General features: G+C 37.5%; 1 protein-coding gene across 1 annotated transcript; it reads right to left on the reverse strand.

Annotated features, from left to right (window-relative positions):
• Window positions 1-196: 196 nt before the first annotated feature.
• LOC112568205 (nodal modulator 3-like) lies at window positions 197-19,623 on the reverse strand. Its single transcript, XM_025245378.1, has 31 exons — window positions 19,443-19,623; window positions 18,909-19,044; window positions 18,406-18,506; window positions 17,955-18,061; window positions 17,467-17,539; window positions 17,014-17,091; window positions 16,617-16,691; window positions 15,882-16,013; window positions 15,491-15,580; window positions 15,226-15,282; window positions 14,814-15,013; window positions 14,083-14,260; window positions 13,691-13,832; window positions 13,456-13,523; window positions 12,892-12,955; window positions 10,892-11,028; window positions 10,404-10,552; window positions 9,939-10,037; window positions 9,397-9,519; window positions 9,076-9,158; window positions 8,544-8,703; window positions 8,031-8,157; window positions 7,718-7,834; window positions 7,039-7,166; window positions 6,749-6,893; window positions 3,660-3,746; window positions 3,261-3,371; window positions 2,893-2,994; window positions 2,323-2,442; window positions 1,612-1,704; window positions 197-1,386 (listed from the first exon to the last, which is right to left on the reverse strand). The coding sequence occupies exons 1-31, from the start codon at window positions 19,581-19,583 to the stop codon at window positions 1,228-1,230; spliced, it is 3,582 nt and encodes a 1,193-aa protein (XP_025101163.1). The 5' UTR covers window positions 19,584-19,623; the 3' UTR covers window positions 197-1,227.
• Between the last annotated feature and the right edge of the window lie 16 nt (window positions 19,624-19,639).

The raw sequence follows: 19,639 nt of genomic DNA on the forward strand, positions 1-19,639 counted from the left end.
AAGGTAGGAATACCCACAGGGTAGCAATGGCGATGACTGACCACTAGGTGTCAGCACTGTGTGTACTCCAACTTTCTCTTGCACTGGCAAAACCATTCTCTTCCTATGGTCCGAAGAAGTTCCGCCTTTAATGGAGAAATTGTGGTCTTGTAGACTGTTTATAAGATTGAAAAAAATAACAATATAACAACCTGTGTTCTTTTTTAAATCAATTTATTAGCTTCAAATCTCAGAACTGTTTAATGTAAGAAAGGTAAGAATTGCTTGAATTTTTTTGTTAAGAGGACAACAGAAAATCTCCTAGAAACTAAAATAAAAAATATTCCACCATTCAAAAACGAAAGAGGACTATAAATCAATATAAGCTGGTGTTTTTTTTTTATACTTAGGTGTAAAGATACTTCACAAGATATAAAGTATTGATTACTTTCAGTAACAGCAGAAATGATATAACTAAATATTATTTTCTGAAAAATTTTATTTCTTCTGTATAAACTTGACAAATGACAAAATGGAAGTACATCGTTGGTTGCGCAGGCATATAAACTCAAGACTGGTGTGGAATGAAGAAATAGCAGATACAAGAAAATAAAACCCTTTTCTTACTCACGGACAGTATAAGTATTCATGAAGAAGACAATAAAATGCCTGGCGAACATGGTACACAAAAGAAATAATTTTACTTTCATCTAGGTACACTTCACAGACAGATTTCTTTCTTCGAATTCATTCCTGCAACTGACATGAAAACTTGCCAACAAAAATTTTTTTTTATAAATAAACTTTTTTCTTTTCAAATTTCTTTTACGCTTTTCCAAGACAACAGCATTTAATGACTTTTCAACCGGCAGTGATATGGCAACATATTCAATGCTCACTTGTACTGTCAGTCTTGCCCAAAGCATACCAAGAAATGCTGGTCAACTCTGCAGCAGTTACACAAACTGTTACACACTCAGATTTACAAATCAATGACAAAGGGTAGTGAGAGAGGTATGAACTGTAAGATCGATGTCTACTTTCATAACAAATCATCCAGAAAAAAGCATTCAAACATGTAAACAATGGAGACTGGACACACTTCATTCTTTGCCACCTACACAACACAGCCCTTTCACAAATACTTGTCCTTTTGCATTTTTTTTGTTCCAGCCTCACTTCTGCACAAATTAAAAAACAAACAAACAACCCCCCTTTAAAAAAAAAAATTAACTGTCATCATTCATATCACTGAGCTTTCCTGGGTTTGATTTTTTTCTTGGTGGGCGATGAGTCAGCTGTTGTCAGTTCCTGGTAAGAATCTGGATTTGTCTGCTGTCTCTGCTGGTGTTGCTGCTGTGCCAGAACTTGCAGCTGAACAGCCACCCGAGTCAAGAAAGGCAACACCTGAACAAAGATAAAATCATTGGAACAGAAAGAACACCACGCAACGTTCTGAAAATCAGAATACATCTGCATAAATAAATGTTAATAAATAATTACCCTTTCTGCCCAACACTCTTAATTAATAAAAACATCTCTGTGAACAATACTCTTGATGAACCAACTGATACTGAGATCAAAACATGTCATGCACAACTAATGATGCACAGTACAAGATGATTGACTTACTGTCTGGTAGTTGTATGCCAGCAGCATGATCAGGCCCACCACAGGCAAGATCAGAAAGGAGCCAGGGTTTAGTTCTTGTTCTGTCAACTTCCTCTGTTGTGGCAAAAGACAGATATGTGCAACACAACACAGTTCAATGCCCAGCAGATGTTAGTCCATGAAGTGAGGAAAATGCATACATAAACAAAGTAAAGCAATGATGAGGAAAAATGGGAGTAACATGGTTCAGTGAACAATCTATCTTAGAGCAATGCGCATTTATGTATCCCTCCCACTTTGCCATACTAGAGATTACCATACCTTAACTATTTCTAAGATTATGAGGGTAAAAGGAAAAAAAATGTGATATGCAGATACCTAAAAACAATACTGACAATAGGGGAAGCAGAAAATTTCATTGGCCTGAGGGGACCTCTGCATTTTTATTATTGTGTTTGAAAAGGTGGTGAGCTTGGTTTTGGGTGTGGTACCACACCATAAAACCTCACTTATTATTATTACATGTAAACAGCTTTGAATGATCATATCAGACACATCACATCACACAACACAATAACCTCTCAAAAAGTATGCTCATTTGTTATCTGACATATTGTGATTACCTCTCTGTATGCTGGAAAGAACATATTAAAAGGACTGCCAGTCTAGTTCTGTAATTAATGCAAAACGATTAAGGGGAGAATAATCAAAGCGAGGACATCAGTTATTTACCTTAGGTTCAAAGAGAAGCCTGTAATGTCTATATGACACATTGGCTGTGAAGGACATTTCCTGCTCTGAATACTCAAATTGTGACTTGGAAAGAGAGCTCTCCATATGAAGAACATATTTCTGAAAAGATCCATTTCACAGTTATTGTGATGACCATGTCCTCATTTCTGCAAAAATCTATTAATTACAGTATAACTTACATATATTGTCCAGCTATAAGGTTCATACTGTCCAGCAAAGATATAACATGAATCATCTATTAGCTCCCCTCACATCTACAGTCTCTGTTCTCAAGCTGCTTTGTACAAAAGGAGACACCCCCTCTCACAATGCAATCAATACAAAGATTACATCATTTGTAAGTCTTTCAGACCAGTGTTTGTTGTGAAAAGTGGTCTTGAATACTAATGCAAATGTTGTGGATGATAATATATATTTACTGCCAAACTTCCAACATGTTGAAATCTACAAAATACAACTCGTTTGGTGACTTTGTACTTTAAAAACACTCTCACCAAGAGATCATACAAGGCCAGTGATCCTAAGCATGCGTTCAACATGTGCACCTACTGTGTTATCCATCTGCAGTGTTGGGAAGTAGAAAAATGGTGACTGCGTCAGTGAGATGGAGTGAAGAGGGAAGTCAGGTGATTCTTCTCGGTACAACCGCACCTACAAAAAAAAGAGAAAAAAACTGTTAAGCTAAAATGATCTGGATAGATTTTAGGTTTATACAATATTATTATTTGACAATGAAAAAGGCAGTTTATCACCCAAGAACAAATTAAACATTTCTGAAAGCACGACTGTCTGAGAAGAGCTTTACATGACACACTTTTGATGGAATTACAGCACAGGACCAAAGAAACAGTTATTGTATTAATTAAGAAAGATCACTTAAGTGCTTAGAGTGTGCTGTCAATGTCATGATTTCCTACCTTTATGGAGCCCACATGCAACGGATCTGCCTTGACATAACCACTGACATCCATTTGGTTCATGCGTCGGAAAGCAATGATGTTTACATCCACAAAATCTTTGTCATCAACCTGCAAAAAAAATGAAACTGTTTCACAAGAAACTAATATCATCTTCTTTCAGTTATTAAAAATCAAACTACACCATGATGGTCTTTTTTTTTTTCCCTTGAGGAAACTTGTATAGTTTGTAAACTTGTACTGAAATTTTGTATAACATAAAATAAAGACAACCTGAACATTGCCAAAATTATTCGCCATCAGCAAGCACAATAATTGCCTCTCTCCCCATCTTTCTCAGAAGACTTCATGACGCATGCAACTGATACGTCCAGATTTAAATGTTGTATTTTTTCATACCTGAAGGATCCTGGACTTTGGGATAGAACGCTCAATGTGAGTGTTGACTTGGCCTGTCTTCAGATGTATATTATATTGGCACTTAGGCTGAACAAAACAAACATTTAAAAAGAAAATTATTTAAAGACATTTCCTAAAGTGTACTGTAAGGTGATTTTGACACCGGTCGAAAAATTGTCAAAAATTTTTCATTTTGGCCATTTTCAGATTACTTCATACTGTCAAAGTTCATATTTTGTTCTATTCACTCGCCAAGTGGTTTTTCATAGAATAATCTAGAAATATGTCTATTTTGTCAATGAAAACATCTACTTCTATCCTATTTACTTTCCCGAGCGCAGAATTAGCGAGAATAGAGAATGTTTGAGACAATAGCAACACACCTCGCCACGTGGCAACTGTATGTCACATCGTTATATCGGTCGAAAGGTCAGGACATGAATTTTCAAACAAAGGCTGAGTCAAAACCTTAGAAGGCCAAGCTATGATACAAGCTCTTTTCTAGACGACACAAAGGGTCGGAACTTCCTTATATGGACGCATGCGTAACATACTTTGCATATAGCCAATCAGAATTCACTAATGCCGACCTAGACGGGGTCATAGGGCACACGAACACGCTTCGGCTGTGCTCGGGTATCCCACAAGGCAACTGTCATGGCCTCCGGATGTATAAACAAATGGAGACAGCAAGTCAAAGCTAGTTCTGGGATATTTTCTTTTCTAAAACATTAACGCTTTATATTAAATGTTTATTGTGACTGTCAGACGCTCATTTCTTCTCACAATACCACGTGCAAAAAATAAAAACCACGTGGACGTTCTTAGACCGTCGTAGCAGCTAAAAAAAGTAACTTAGTGAACCGAATTCGGCTGTCGAAATCACCATCAGTCATGTGGTAAGCGAGCTGAAAATAAAGCGAAGTTTTCATTTCTGCTGCAAATCTCGGTAGTAATCAGGACTAGATGCGAACATTTACAAATTTGAGTCAACTTGCAATGCTAGTTATTTATGTACTTTGTCAGGAATGTAGGGAAACGGAGCTTACATCATTTGCACAGAAAACAAAGGTTGGGTGGGGGTTGGATGGTCTTACTCCAACCAAAATGTAACAAACAGAATGTGAAGACAATTATGTATAACCTTCCTAAACAAACAATGAAAACTGCTATCTAGTAGTCAAGTTTGAAAAGCCATTCAGTGTCTAGAGAGCACATCATTGTCAGCCCTAAAAGGCCAGACAGCTATAGTGCTTTTCCCAGAAATCTTGACAGAAAATAAGATACCACCTAGCCACAAAAATCAACCATCTTTTAATCCATGTGACACAGAGGTAATTCATAAAATAATCCTAGCATACAGAGGAACAGAAATGAGCAGCTGCTTAAATTCTGGTGCACCAGTGATGTATCTCTAGATTTCATGAATAGGTTATTCTTATTCCTATTTGCCCCAGTGGAGCATAGGGCTGCAAGAATTGGTTATACTCCCCTTATAAGCTTTTGAAATAATTTCTTTAATTGATGTTCATCCCATCACCTGCAACTGAAGGCTAGAAAGATGAGAGTGTTTCCTACTAATGCTGCTACTTCAGTAGATGCTCGCAAAAATTGGAAGCAATATGTGACATCATCACCTAAATGTTAGATAGCAAAAGACCAAAGATGGCAAAAACCATGAAGCTAGTGGACACTGAACTTTTTATATAACTAACTAAACCTATAACTGTGTTGCTCAATGTTTGCAAACACCATTGTTTTATTACTGTGTACATCTCTGAAGCCTGGTCAGCAGTTGGGTACACAACACAACCATGTTGACTTTTCTAAAAGTGAATAAAATAATTACTTTTATTAGTAATGTTAAAGTTATATGTAGTAACACATTGAAAAGATGGTTATATTTTTCATTCAGCAGGTAAATTACATGAAAGGCTTAGAGAAAACAAAGTTACTAAGCTTGATATTTCTGCTCGCGCTTTTTCCCATTCATTGTTTTTGTTACAGTTTTGTTTACTTAAAATCCCTATAACTTTATATTGACATGTGATACAGGCCTAAAATTTGAATGAAGTTTTCTTCATACATATTAACATTTCAGTGAGAGCTTTTTTAAAAAAATATTTAGTGGTTTAGTAGTTACTAAGCTTTCACTTTGTTTTCCTTCGCCTTTTCAGTTTCTTGTTTTAGTAAGCTTGTTTAGTTCAAAAGCTTATAACTTATATTGGCATGTGATACAGGCCTAAAATTGGGTTGAAGTTTTCTTTATTCATATTTAAACAATTCTGTGAGAGCTTTTTAAAAAAATATTGAGTAGTTTAGAAGTTACTAAGCTTTCAGTTTTTCTTTCCGCGATTTCTCAGTTTCTTGTTTTTGGTTAGAGACTGTTTACTTCAAAAGCTTACTCCTTCTTTGTGACAAGAGATATAGATCTGCAAATTTGGTTGAGCTTTTCTTCATATAAATTTAAACATTTGTAGGAGAGCTTTTCAAGAAAATATTTAGTATTTTGGTAGTTATACCGTTTTAAATCAAAATTTCTTAAAATTTAACACAGTGTTTTACAAAAAAATTCATAAAAAAAAAAAACTAAGTTGATTTTGCAAAATCCCCTCCTATGTTTGTAGATCTTACTTTAGGTAACTATTTCAAACAGAATTTTGAGTCTACTCACAAAATTGGCAAAAGTTATAAGCTTTTTAAAATGTTTGTTTGGGCGCCATTTTGGATTGTTTCCATGGCAACCGATCGCGCGACGAGTGCAGTAAAACAATTTTTTGAAACTTCATTCAAAGGCTAAACAGCTGGTAAAAAAAAATCCGCGCTATCCCGTGAAACAAAAAACTTTTTTTTTCGACCGGTGTCTACCTTTAACTCTTTCAATGCAGGTGTATTGATGCAATTTTGCTATAGCTAAGATGTTCCCATTTGCGGGCAGAACTGTAAGGTAAAAGTTAACATCACAGACGATGATGAGCGGGATGGCAGTAGATGCAGTAGTCAGGGCCAGGACCAAGAAGACTAATGTGACAGAAATGCAAGAAGCATTTTTTATTTTTAGCATCCCCATAAAAGTGATGTCTGCTCACCTCAAGCCCTCGGATCCTGTAGGATCCATCCTGTTCTGTCTTAGACTCCTCCTGGAAGGCATCGCAGCCTATGCCCTCCCCAACAGCTTCAACTATCACTCCAGCCTCTGGTTCTCCATTCAGGGAGGTCACTCTCCCAAAACAGCTAGAAACAGGAGTTGGGATTAAGCACAAGCTGCATATCATCTGCTAAAATTCTTTATCAGTTAACTTGAAAGCTTATAGTTTTTTTATGCACAGTTTTCTCAGACAAAATTTATTTCAATAATAAGGACAACATTAACACTTACCTATAAGCGGTTCGGACACCCGAGATTGTTATGTTCATTGTTGTACCCTCCTTAACTTCAATGGTCTGGGAAGCAGGTTCAAATCTGTACTCTTTCATCATTGGTCGCAAAAAGTACTGACCAGGGCTCTGCACAGACATACAGTGTGCTGTCAACACTCTGTAAGTATGAAATACTGAATGAATGCATGAAATGTGGACCAAGTAATATTCCACATGAAATATATGTTAATAAACTGACAGTATAAAGTATATTAATGAACAGACAGAATTAAATATATACTACTGAATAAATGCACAACAAAAATTAATTTCAAAAATGCAACTTTTCAACTGTCTTAACTTTTCAAAACTGTTTAAGCTGGTGCGCCAAAAATATAGAGATGGCTTTCCAGATAGCAAAAGCAAACCAAATGGGGAAAAAAACCCCACAGGAATGGAAGTAATTAGAAAGAGCCAAGAGCTACTTAGGTCTTTAACGTTCAGAGTTCCTTGACAATAGCTGAGTAAATACATGTGATTTTTGGACAGAAATATTTGACTACACTATCAAAAGTCAAATGAGTAGCAACAGGTCATGGCTGTGGACAGTGGAAAATGTGATCTACAGCTCTTAGAAAGTGGAGAAACACATCAAAGATTTCTATTCATCCAGACAAATGGAGGAAAGACAAGCTCACAAGACTAGTAAAGATAAGTGATCCAGTATCCCCAGTGATGTTGTTACTGCGATACTGACGCTCTCCACTTAAAGACAGTAGAACACTAGGCATGGGCTGCTTCTCTTTGTCCAGCACCTGCGACCAAATGCAAAATGTGCCCCACATATATATTTCGCACAAAATATAAACATCAAATTATCAAAATACAAGTAGTGAGATAATCTTTTAAGATGATTTCAGCTCTCAAAAATGTCACTTTGTTATTTGCATTAATAATTTATGACATGGCAAAGCATACATCTACAGATGACTGTGAAAAGAAAATGCTGACCTGAACAGAAATCTCGCCCAGTTTGAAAGCTCTAAACACATCTCTTTTCTCAGCATCTTTAGTAATGACATAGCCTGTCTTTTCAGCAGTAACACGGTACTTGACATCACTGTGCAATGGTCCTACCCTGTAGCAAATGGGAAAGAGAGTCACCCATGGCAACCAATAAATGAATAAGTTTTTAAAGAGAGGTGTATAGGTGAGTGTGTGTTTTTTCTTGTGTGTGTGAGAGTGAGAGAATGTGTACATGCTCAGGTGCAGGGACAGGCAGTGATAAGAATCATCTTCAAACAAGAGATCATGAACAGCTAAAGGATATTTAAAAAGGTCTCTTTCTCCATCCCTTCTTACTCTGTCACTGGTTACAATCAGAAGACCTGTCTCTGTTTGAAAGTGATGACATAGTGACACCCTATGAGCATGTCAGACGTTGGAGAAAAATTACTGTCATCTTTCTTACTCTCTAGCACTTCCTGAAATTAACAAGTCTGCCATTCTTTCATGACCAACTACCTGTATTTTCCACTAGCATCAGTTGACAGGACAATGGGCTCCATGGAGCCATCCTCTGCCGTGACGCTGATCTGCACTCCTTCTAGTGCAGGCTGTACTTGGCCTGTGATGAACACCCCCTTGCGCCCAACAAACGAGGCAACTTCACCAGGACACGATTCTACATGAAAAATGATGAGATAGTAATTTTGTAACTTTTTGTTTACATACTATCTCAAATTACCCTGACAATTTTCTTTAAACAATGATGATTGGGCTAAACTTTCACGCTTTGCAAATTTATAAACTTTACTCACATATATATAAAATCTAATCTAACATTATGCTATTCACACTAAAATACCCCTACAGGTTTTAAACAACATCTATCAAACAGGTAAATTGAAGAGGGTCCAGTCATTTTGCCATTTTGTTGCCAGTATAGGTTGTGCACCTCATATTCATGTATAAGAAAGGGAGCTGGTAGTGGGGATGCAGGGGCATAAATATGATAACGTTTTAGGTATACATAAAGCAGGAAACTGTGATTTACCTCCATCCACTAGGACTTCTTTCTTGGCAGGGTAGAAAAGGACTTCAGTGGATTGGACAGATATTTCAAGTCTCTCCCCAGACCTGAAACACCATTACTCTGTAAAGCCTATAAACATTTTCCAAAAGACAAACAGGGAGATCTTTTTTCCATTGAACTATGAGTTATAAGATGAAATCAAAAGTTCAAAAAATAAATAGTAGGCAATACAGAGTATTCCTGTAAATATAGCTTTGCTTTTTGAAAAAAATAATAGTTTCCTGATCAAACACTTTAGAAAAGGTAGAGCTCTTCACAAATGACATGATGAGGTTTACTTACCTTGCCCAATGTGAGAAGGTGTACACAAAAGCTTTATCTTTCTGAGGTTTTTCTGTTCCTTCATTTCCTGAACTCTGGGCAATAAGAGGACCGATGACTGTTGGTGCATCTTCTACTGAAGACCTGCAAAACCCGCCCACTTCAATGCATGCTTTCTCTTACTCCATATATCTATATTTGTTCTTCTCTAATCTCGCTGTATTAAAATAGTCACTAATCTGACTATGTCTCTTGGCAAATTAGAGAAAGAGAGGTCCTAACTATTTTCCTTCAGTCAATCATAAAAAGAAATCTAATGTCATTTGCTCTGGTTGATTACAATGGTGAGGAGACATGAAGCAATGTAAACTTTTCTACAATTCTGTAATTAGCATGAGAACATAAGGCATGTTCATGTTACTACAACAATGGAGAAAAGAATCAGTCAGTAGCAAAAAGACAAGAAACTGCAGAAAAAAGCTGTTGAGGGTGGGAAAAGAGAAGGAGGAGGGATAAAGACATGGTTGAAGGGAGAAGAGATGAACGCTGCTAAAGTCTCTTACTTGATAACGACGGTAATATCATCCACTTTCTCCTCTGTCTTGATTGTGCCAGTGGCAATATGCTGAATGGCTGTCAGGGTCAAAGTTGCTTGGTTTGTGCTAAACAGATAAATCAGGATTTGGAAAGATGCTACAATCTCCATGAATATGAGAAAATATCAAGGCTCAAAATCATCAAGCAAATAACTACTTACAAGAACAGAAACCAAGTGTCCAACCCTGATGCTAGCAGTAAAGGAGGAAATATCCATATTAAACAATTAAAAAAATAAACATCCACTAATAACAGGAATAATGATGTGGTCAGTAAAGCATATACATCTTAAAAAAAAAAAATGTTTCAACTCAAAAGTTTATAAGGCTGAGAAGACTTCACAAATATTAAACTGAGAAGTTTTAAGAGATTTCAACAGTTTCAAGAGAAGAATGCTTATGCAACAAACAGGATATTTTTTAAGGCCTCACGTGTCATAAGAGTAAACATCTCGCTCAAACTTGTGGCAAGAATCTGGTGTCAGCTGGTACATGCCTGGTTGAGCCAAGCAAAACCTATTGGTGCCTTTGTTTAGCTGGAAAGATCCTACGCTGCCAGATTTCTTCTCATGCGCAAAGTTCTAAAGACAATTAAAAAAAAAGAAAGAAAATAGAAGTATGTCTGAATGTCAACGTTTGCATTTTTCATAATTTATTAAAACTTTGCATAATTTCATGTCATCTGCAGGATTTTGAGGCAGAGAATAAACAAGCTTTTATGGGTGCACGTGCTTTATAACATGTAAATGTGCCCATGTAAATCATGTGCATATTTGAAAACACTCCTTTATTTAATAATACACTCATTTCAGAATATGGTTGGTGGTATCATGCAAACTTGAGAATGTGTTTGTGTTATCCTGCAGACACTCGAGAATGAGCCTCTGAACAATCACACTCGAGATATATTGGGTACTCACCAAAGTGATTGGATGTGAGATGGAGCACTTCAAGATGTAGCCAGTGTGTGTAAAACTGATGCCTGACACATCTCCGTCACGGACCTCAACCTCCACACTTTTGTCCTTCCAGCACCATGTGTCCTGCAGAATCGATGCTGCCAACATTCCCAAAATAAATATGATTTTATTAGTCATCACATTCTGTACATTAAACAAAATCATCTATCCTAAAAGGTAAAAGGGAAATACATTGGTGGAAAAAATATTCACACAAGAAATTGTTAAGGCCGTCAACAGTAACATTAGAACACTACACAAAACATCAACATAGGCTAATGAGAACAAAATGTCTCAAATTTTAGTTCTCCAATTGTAATTATTTATGCTGGCAACTCTTGAGAAAGACCTCCGACCACAGCAAGCAGGATTTCGCCCTGGGCGATCCTGCTCCGAACACATCTTCATTCTGCGACAGATTCTGGAGCAGAGCAACGAATGGAACACACCGCTGTACATCAATTTCATCGACCTGGAGAAGGCTTTTGACAGCATCCACCGCGAGTCCTTATGGAAGATCCTGAGGCATTACGGAGTCCCTGCAAAACTTGTTCAGGTCATTGCAATGCTGTACAGCGATTTCAAATCCCAGGTTGTCTGTGACACGGAGCTCACAGACCCCTTCAACGTCAGTACCGGGGTGAAGCAGGCTGCATTCTGTCGCCGTTCCTCTTCATCCTGGCCATGGACTGGATCATGAAGACTTCCACCGACAGCGAGAGGAGAGGCTCAGATGGACCATGACTATGACAGCAACAACAGCACTGGAAGACTTGGACTTTGCTGATGACATTGCCCTGCTGTCACACCGCCACCAAGACATGCAGGAAAAACAAAGGCCTTCTCAGAAACAGCTGGAAACCTTGGCTTGAAGGTCAGCACAAAAAAGACTAACAGTATGAGAGTGAACGCCAGAGTCCAAGACAGCATCAAAACTAAATGGAGAAGAGATTGAGGAAGTTGACAGTTTCACCTATCTTGGGTCCAAAATGTCAAACACTGGGATGCGGAGGTGGAGATTCGAGCCCGACTGGCGAAAGCCAGTCAGGCCTTTGCCTCACTCAGGAGCACATGGAAGGCAAAAAATCAGCCAGAAGATCAAGCTGAGAATCTTCAAGTCAAATGTGATCAGCACCCTCCTTTACGGATCAGAATCTTGGAAGATGACCAAAACCATCAGTAACAAGCTTGACGTCTTCCAAAACAGATGCCTCAGGCGCATACTTAACATCTTTTGGCCAAACACCATCACCAACGAAGAACTCCACCGAAGAAGTGAAACCGAGTCCATCACACGCAGGTTCAACGAAGGCGTTGGCGATGGATGGACATGTGCTCCGCCAGCAGACAGCAGACCTTTCCAGAGTCGCCCTACGATGGACTCCAGACGGCCGAAGAAAACGAGGCCGCCCAAAGGAAACTTGGAGAAGAACAGTGGAAAGGGAGATGAAAGGAAAGGGCTGGACATGGGGTCACCTAGAGCGTGTTTCAGCCGATCGACATCGGTGGCGGACTCTGGTTGAGGCCTTATGTGCAACCTGATGCACAAAGAGGAATAGATAGATAGATAGATGCTGGCATTTATAGTCCCTCTCTTACAGTTATTAAAAATCTGTAAGCATTCATATTGTCACTCAAAATAAAAAGAGGTGAGTATGACACAAATTAAAAAGTATACAAAAACAGATGCTTTGGAAATGGGAGCGATCACTCTGGACATCTACATTCCAGTGCATGTCCAACCCATGCTGACTATTCTAGCCATGAGTTGTCCCTTCTCTTGATAATATGAAGCATTTGCTGGATTTGACATTTTTTGGGAAAAAATAATATCCATTTGTTTTCAATCTTCACAGAACAGTAGCCATGAGAATATTAATGAAGAAGAGCAAAATGATGCTGATGATGACTGATTTTACCCAAATATTCTCAAACACACAGATAAAAGATATGTCAGACACCTTTGTATTTTCCAGGAAGAATGTTCTCAAGCTGAAAACTAGCTCCATCCTTGTTCTCAGTAGCCTGAAAAAGTAATGTAAGAAAATTTGAATAAAAAGACGCTATGAACCCTTATGGGTTTTGCCTAGCTATATCATTTTGCAGTAGGGTTCTCTTGTATGTAATGCATATGTCAAAGTGGAAGCAATGTCAATCAGGAAAACTATTTACATACAAAAAACTCTCTTCTGATTTCATTAGACTCTTGACTTTTCAAGGGATGAATATTCAACATCAAACACGGCATAGCTTAGTAGAGATCTCCAATGGATCCACATCTCATATTCATGTATTCTCCTCTGACCCCCTGCCCTTTTGCCACATGTGTATGGCTTCTGCAATAATACCAGTATTAAACTAGTCCTTTTCAGCATACTAATTTACATTCTCTACCCTGGCAGTAGTTACAAATCACCTGCCATACACTTTTCAAGCAGATGTGAACAACTCCCAGCAACAAAACATATGAAAAGACTAAGCTGAAAAATTCAAAAATGTATATACATTAATGACTGAAGCCATACCTTAGTGATCAGTTTGGAATCTGCTCGACCCACTGGATCCAGAGATACTTCAATGTCACCACATTTCTCTGCAACAGCCAATATAGTCATGCAAAAAAGGAACTTAGTTCTAGTCCTAAGTGTACACTACAGATTCACATTTCCATATTCAAAAAGTAAACAAAGCTCGCAGCAAAGGGTAATCATTCCTTTTTCTCCTTCCTATTCTGATTTTCCTCAAACATCAGGAACATACCCATGCATGTGATTGTGCCTGACACCTTGGCCCTGAACTGCGAGAAGTTGATATCTAGGACTGGCTTGTTGGTGATAACAGCTGTTCGCTCGGCAGGAGCCAAATGCAGGCCTGCTTTCACTTCTTGTTCATTCAAGTGGACCTGACAAATACAGTGAGTGTAGTCATCAAAATTCTAATTGGTTACTCTTTACAAGTTTGAGTTTCTTGATAATTAACCTAGAAAACTATGAATATATTACCAAAGTCTAAAGAGTTGAGAGAATAACTAAATTTTATTTGTGACAAATCCCCTACACTGTACCTATGGTTTCTGACAAGCTTATAGCAAAAACTTAATGTGTGGTTCTGTCAGTGACCTCTGATTAGAAGCATACTTCAACAGCAAATACCTTGAAGACATATTTTCCTGGCGACACCTTGGCACAAAAACTGCCTGCTCCATCAGTTGCTATAGATGCAGCCTCTGACCCTTTACCCTCTGGATAATAAATGATGCGCCGTTGGCTGGTTACGGAGCCCAGGCTCTCAGGCACTCGGTCAATAGTCACTTTGCCACAGGCATTGAAACTAAACACAAGTGCACATCACAAAATCGTGACTACTGAAAATTATAAGCCAGTTTAAGCTAGATGTTTACAAATTTAAAAGCTACTCAGGATAAGACAGTTAAAAATAAACTAAAATAGCCATCAACACTTTACATCAAATAAGAAAAGGACTCCCACATCTATCCGAAGTAGATTTCATTGAGTTCAGCTCCATAGAGCAAAAGTCTGTAAACACAAATCAATCAAACTAACCCTTCTTCATCCAGAACATGTAAATTACTATCACTCGACACAATGTTCCTTGTCTCCTGTTCACATACCTGAGGTCTTCTTATAGTAGACAAGTATGTGAACAGTCTGCTTTAACTTTGAACATGTTGGCACACATAAGAACACAGTTTTTACAGCAAAAAATAATCCTGTCTTACATTTGTTTACCCTTATCATGTAGGAAAAAATAAAAAAGACCCAGAATCTCTGTCAGGGGAGGGTTGGTAGAGTGAGGCAGAGTGGCAAGGGGGGAGAGAAACCCACTGTCATGTTACAAAAGCACAAACTAAAAAGTAAGATACCCAGAAGCAATGATGTCAGGAAGGTGAGGTGTGTTGGGTGTGATCTTCACGCTGCTCTCTGGAAAGAAGATGTTGTTGGCTGTGACACTCAGAACATAGCTTCCCGTCTTCATATTCTCTAGGTGGTAGGTACCTGTGGCATCTGTCTCAGTCTGTGGCTGTCCATTGATGTTGACTGTGGCCTTAGCAATGCCAATGCCCTAAACAGCAATTTGAATTTAGAGAAATGGGCAGACACTAACAGTGTATGAAGCAATACTCAAAATCAAAACAGTAGATTCTAGCAAACAAATGCTGAAGCTGTCAGAGAGCATCCATGTAGACATGAATAACCAGCAAGCATAAAACAAAATATAAAGCATAAAAGCCATGAGTTTTGCTTAACTGTACACATCAATAAAAATAACATTACCTTTTCACTTTCAAGAACCCGTCCACTGACAGAAAAACCAGCCACTTCAAAGCTTTTCTGTTGAAAAAGCAAAAACAGAATAAACCTAAAAATACTTAAATCAGAAAAAACCCAAATCTGTGTGTAGAATCTATGCACAGCAGATGTATGGCCTAATTCTAACACTTAAGTACATGCTTTGAGGCTTCTACCCACTGATAAATATTCATGCACATACAAACAGAACTGAGATGATAGGCTGAAAAAACACACTTAACCAGCTTACCTTAAATACTACTGAATCATGAGCAACCTCAAAGTCAAGTTTTTCTGGCACAACATCAAATGTAATGTGCTCTCCTTTGTAAAATGGAACCTGCAACACCAATAGAAACTTAAAATATGCCCTTTCAAATATACAAGAAAATGAATATGCTTCCAGACTATTACAAAGACACACAGCTAAAAAATAGGCTTAATGTAAGTCTTGACACAATATGGATGCTCTGTGTGCTGTCTGTTGGGAAGACACTTATATGCTGTACATGCAGAACGATGTTCTTTAGAGGTGGACATCACCATTGAGTGGTATATTTTCAATATGTTCATGTTAAATTCCAGCATACAGTGCTCACATATTCTTACCAATGCCCTTCAATAACACTATGTGTACTTACCAAGTAATACTGCCCACTAGGAACTGTCAGAAACAAGAAGGAACCATCTGCCTGAGAAGTCACATAGCATAATGGCTGCTGAGTACTGGAGGGATAGCCCTTTAAGGGTGACTTTTCACAGCCAATCACTGGCTGAAAACAAAAATAACACAAGGCCACATTATAGGACAGGAATCTCCACAAACTATCAGATCAGATAATCATATAATAAACAATCAATAATAGCCCTGAGATAAAATGCAAAAATGAACAGTGGCTATGGTACCAGCTCAAGACATTGTCAAGGAAGTGGCATATGTATGTCATCTGACTTCATATGTAGCTTCTTTTCTTTCCATTCTTTTGGAGAAGAGGCAGGAAAAGCCGCCTTTTTAATTTTTGTTTTACCGCCATAAAACACTGTATCAACTTTGATGAGCAGTTTACTAAAGTGTTATAACTACTTTGAGACCTGGGACGTAGGAGACTTTCCCATCTGTGGAACAGATGCCTAAGAAAAGTTGAAGGAAAGGCAAGACACTGCCTTCACAAAAAAGTTGGTCCCGAGATAAGTGTGCTAACACCTAATTCCTCAACAACCAAAAAGACACAGGACTACTGTTATCATTTTGTCTTTTCTAAAAAAAAGTATTCTTAATTTTCAGCTTTTCCTGTTCATTTGGTTCTAAGCTAAAATGCCAGACATTTTGAATCTAGAGATTATACTTTAATACGTCATAAGACATAATCACAAACCTGTGGGTTACCAGATTTTGAGAACAAGAGGAAATTAACTCCTTTCATAGGCTCTCCTTCACTAAAGACCTGGCCCTGTATGAAAGAAGAATGACTTGACTTTCTTTATGATACAGTTATCTTATATCTCATCCACCACCAGCATCAAATAAAATGTTGCAGTGCAAGTTCTCAGATAAAAGACTATTCAAAACTAGCTTTATTGCCTTAAAATTAAGAAAATGTAATCATAGAAGTAAAAAATAAATCTAGGCTTTGTTGTAACATCATAATCAGCATTGTAGTTTCTGGTGACTGAAATAAAAGCTGGACTTCACCATGATAGCAGTACATAAACCTTGGTCTTAACCTGCTGTAATCTGAGCTGAAACTTTCCACAATAAAAGTTAGGCCTTACCCAGACATCATAGCCTGCTACAGACAGAGCAATGCCAGCATTAATGTTGTCATCCACAACCTTCACTCTTATCTGATCCTGGATAAAAATGAAGACAGTTTTGATAAATAATAGCATACATCAGAAAGCAAGGTCACGTTTATATTTTTTTAATCAGAATTCTTTAACGGTTTAAAGTAATGATGAAGCTTAGTTGTTATCACAAGAAAAAATATTTATCTGTATAGAGGTGAAGAAACAAAATACCATTTTTCCAACACGAGAAATACAGTGTGCAGAAACAACTACTTGAGATCTGTACAAACAGCCAGACAAATCAGCTATATTTGTAAAACAGATGGTAGACAGGATCCAACAAGTCAGAAACTACTGTCTGCTAAAAACTGATTTGATGCCACATTTTTGGCTAGGTCTCAATAATAAAAGACTGCAGCAACCACCAGTCACATCTACCTTCTTCAGTTTCCACTTGAGATGCGAAGCCTTTATATCATATTCACCAGGCATGACTCCAGTAATAGTAAAACTGCAATATTAAGCAGACACACACACATATATAATAGTGAAATATTCTCTTGTAGCATGTACTCTTTGTGTGTATGTGAGTGAGTTATATATGTGTATGTGAATAGTTGTAATATATATACATGTATATCAGGGGTGTCCAACCTATGGCCTGCGGGCCACGAAGATGTCTCATGTGGCCCACTCGATCATTTTAAGCAGACACAACATAATTTCATTTTAATGTTCTGGCCAGTGAGATTTTAGATCATGTCCAGTGTGGCCTTCAAGCAAGGAAAGGTTGTGCACCACCGATATATATATATACAGCAAAAGAAATATATATGTACATAAATGTAAACAAAGGTATTAATATATTCATATTTATAAATCCAAGCAGGAATTAGTAAAGGTGCTGTCTTATTCAGTCTACCAACCTGCCACCGACACCACTTGTGACTGTCTGTAGTGTCTGCTTACTGCTGGTGTCAACAAGTGACAAGGTCACACCTTCTGGTCCCTCAGTCTGTCCTTCACTTATTACCTGCAAACAATTTATAACAAATTATTTGTAGCATCAACACAAAAACTGCCTTTATAAATGAAAGCTATTAAGTAAGGAAAATGCTATTTTCTATTTTTATTCAGCTTGTGCATAAAAAAATAATGAATTTAAAATAGATATAACTGACACCATGGGCATAACAAGTTGCATGACAGAAGCAGTAAAGCTGATCTTCAAATATTTACTGTATGTATAAGCTTTACAATAATAACTGTCTTCTTGATTAACTATAGACATGTCTGGTGTACAGGAAATGTACCTGATAAGAAAGGTAACGTTACTCCTTTCCCACACTGTTACAGAAATAAAGGAATAAATCATACCTTGCCAGATACAGAAAACCCCGTAAACTTGAAATTTATATCCTCTCCGAGACTGCATTTATCTGTAGCACCATCTACATGTAAATCAATGCTAGTTGGCTCTGAAAAGAAAATACAGTAAATGCTTGATTCTTCCCATATAAGTAGATAGCAGAAGTCAAAATTTTATTTCCTTTGAAATGTGTAGGAAAATACAAGAAAAACAAACAAAAAGAAAAAAGTCAATTTCTATCATTTCTAGAAGCAGAGATACACAATTTTTGCTTATTATTATTATATGCAGAGACATTACTTATTGTACCTGGGACAATTTGACTTTTCGGTCTTGGACGAAATAGTCTTACCTGGGATGAAATGGACAGATGGGACAAATTGGCTTAGGCTGTGGGGCAATATGACTGGATGGGGTGAATTGACCAGTGATCGTTGTATAAGAATATACTAATTAGTATTTAACAAATGATATGACAGTTATGGAGTAGTCATAATAAGCTAATAAATACCAAAACTCCATCCGGCTGGGGGTTCCACCTTCAGTATGTAGTCGCCTTTATCATACAGAGGAATCAGATAATATCCTGTGTTTGGAGCACAGTCAGTTTGATACTTAATGGATCCATGAGGTGTGTACAGTTTCACCTTTATAAGAAATAAATAGTGATAGGTAATGTTATTTGAATAAACACATGCACCACATTCTGTCGTATTGACACTAAAACCAGGTAAACAAAATTCTGAATTCTTTGACTCATAAGTCAACAAATGGGCCAGAAATAACTGTCAAATATTATCGTAAAACTCAACACTTTTTCACATTGTTATACGATTATGTTATGTTTGGCAACCTTCACTCTAGCTAGACAGATATAAGAAATTATGAAAATTAAAATATTTGATGAAATTAATAGTATAAATCAATTTTCTTCATTGTATAAAGATTAGCCTTATGTGACCGGTCTGCTTGGATAAGCTAAATGTCGTCTGTAAGTCAACTATGTGTAAAGACTGACGAGGCAAAGTCACCAATAAAAAATTACCTCTACAAGAGAAAAATTTATCTCTACATCCGACTTGACGAAACCACCACAACCTAGCACCCCATCTCCTTCCGCCGATGCTGCTTTGTCGACAATTAGCGAGAGAAGAATAATTATTGAGAGGGATCGTTTGACACCCATGTCTCTGTACACATGCGACGAACTAAAGCGACGCAAACAAATGAGCCGAATGGGGA

Source organism: Pomacea canaliculata, linkage group LG7 (assembly GCF_003073045.1).
Source record: "Pomacea canaliculata isolate SZHN2017 linkage group LG7, ASM307304v1, whole genome shotgun sequence".
Lineage (NCBI taxonomy): Eukaryota > Metazoa > Mollusca > Gastropoda > Architaenioglossa > Ampullariidae > Pomacea > Pomacea canaliculata.

Coding starts and splice junctions, on each gene's coding strand:
- LOC112568205 (XM_025245378.1), bottom strand. CDS start 19,583: ATGGGTGTCAAACGATCCCTCTCAATAATTATTCTTCTCTCGCTAATT. Junction 17,540..17,954: donor ACAAGTGGTGTCGGTGGCAG/GTTGGTAGACTG, acceptor TTAATATTGCAG/TTTTACTATTACTGGAGTCA. Junction 2,443..2,892: donor CACTGCAGATGGATAACACA/GTAGGTGCACAT, acceptor GGATCTTTTCAG/AAATATGTTCTTCATATGGA.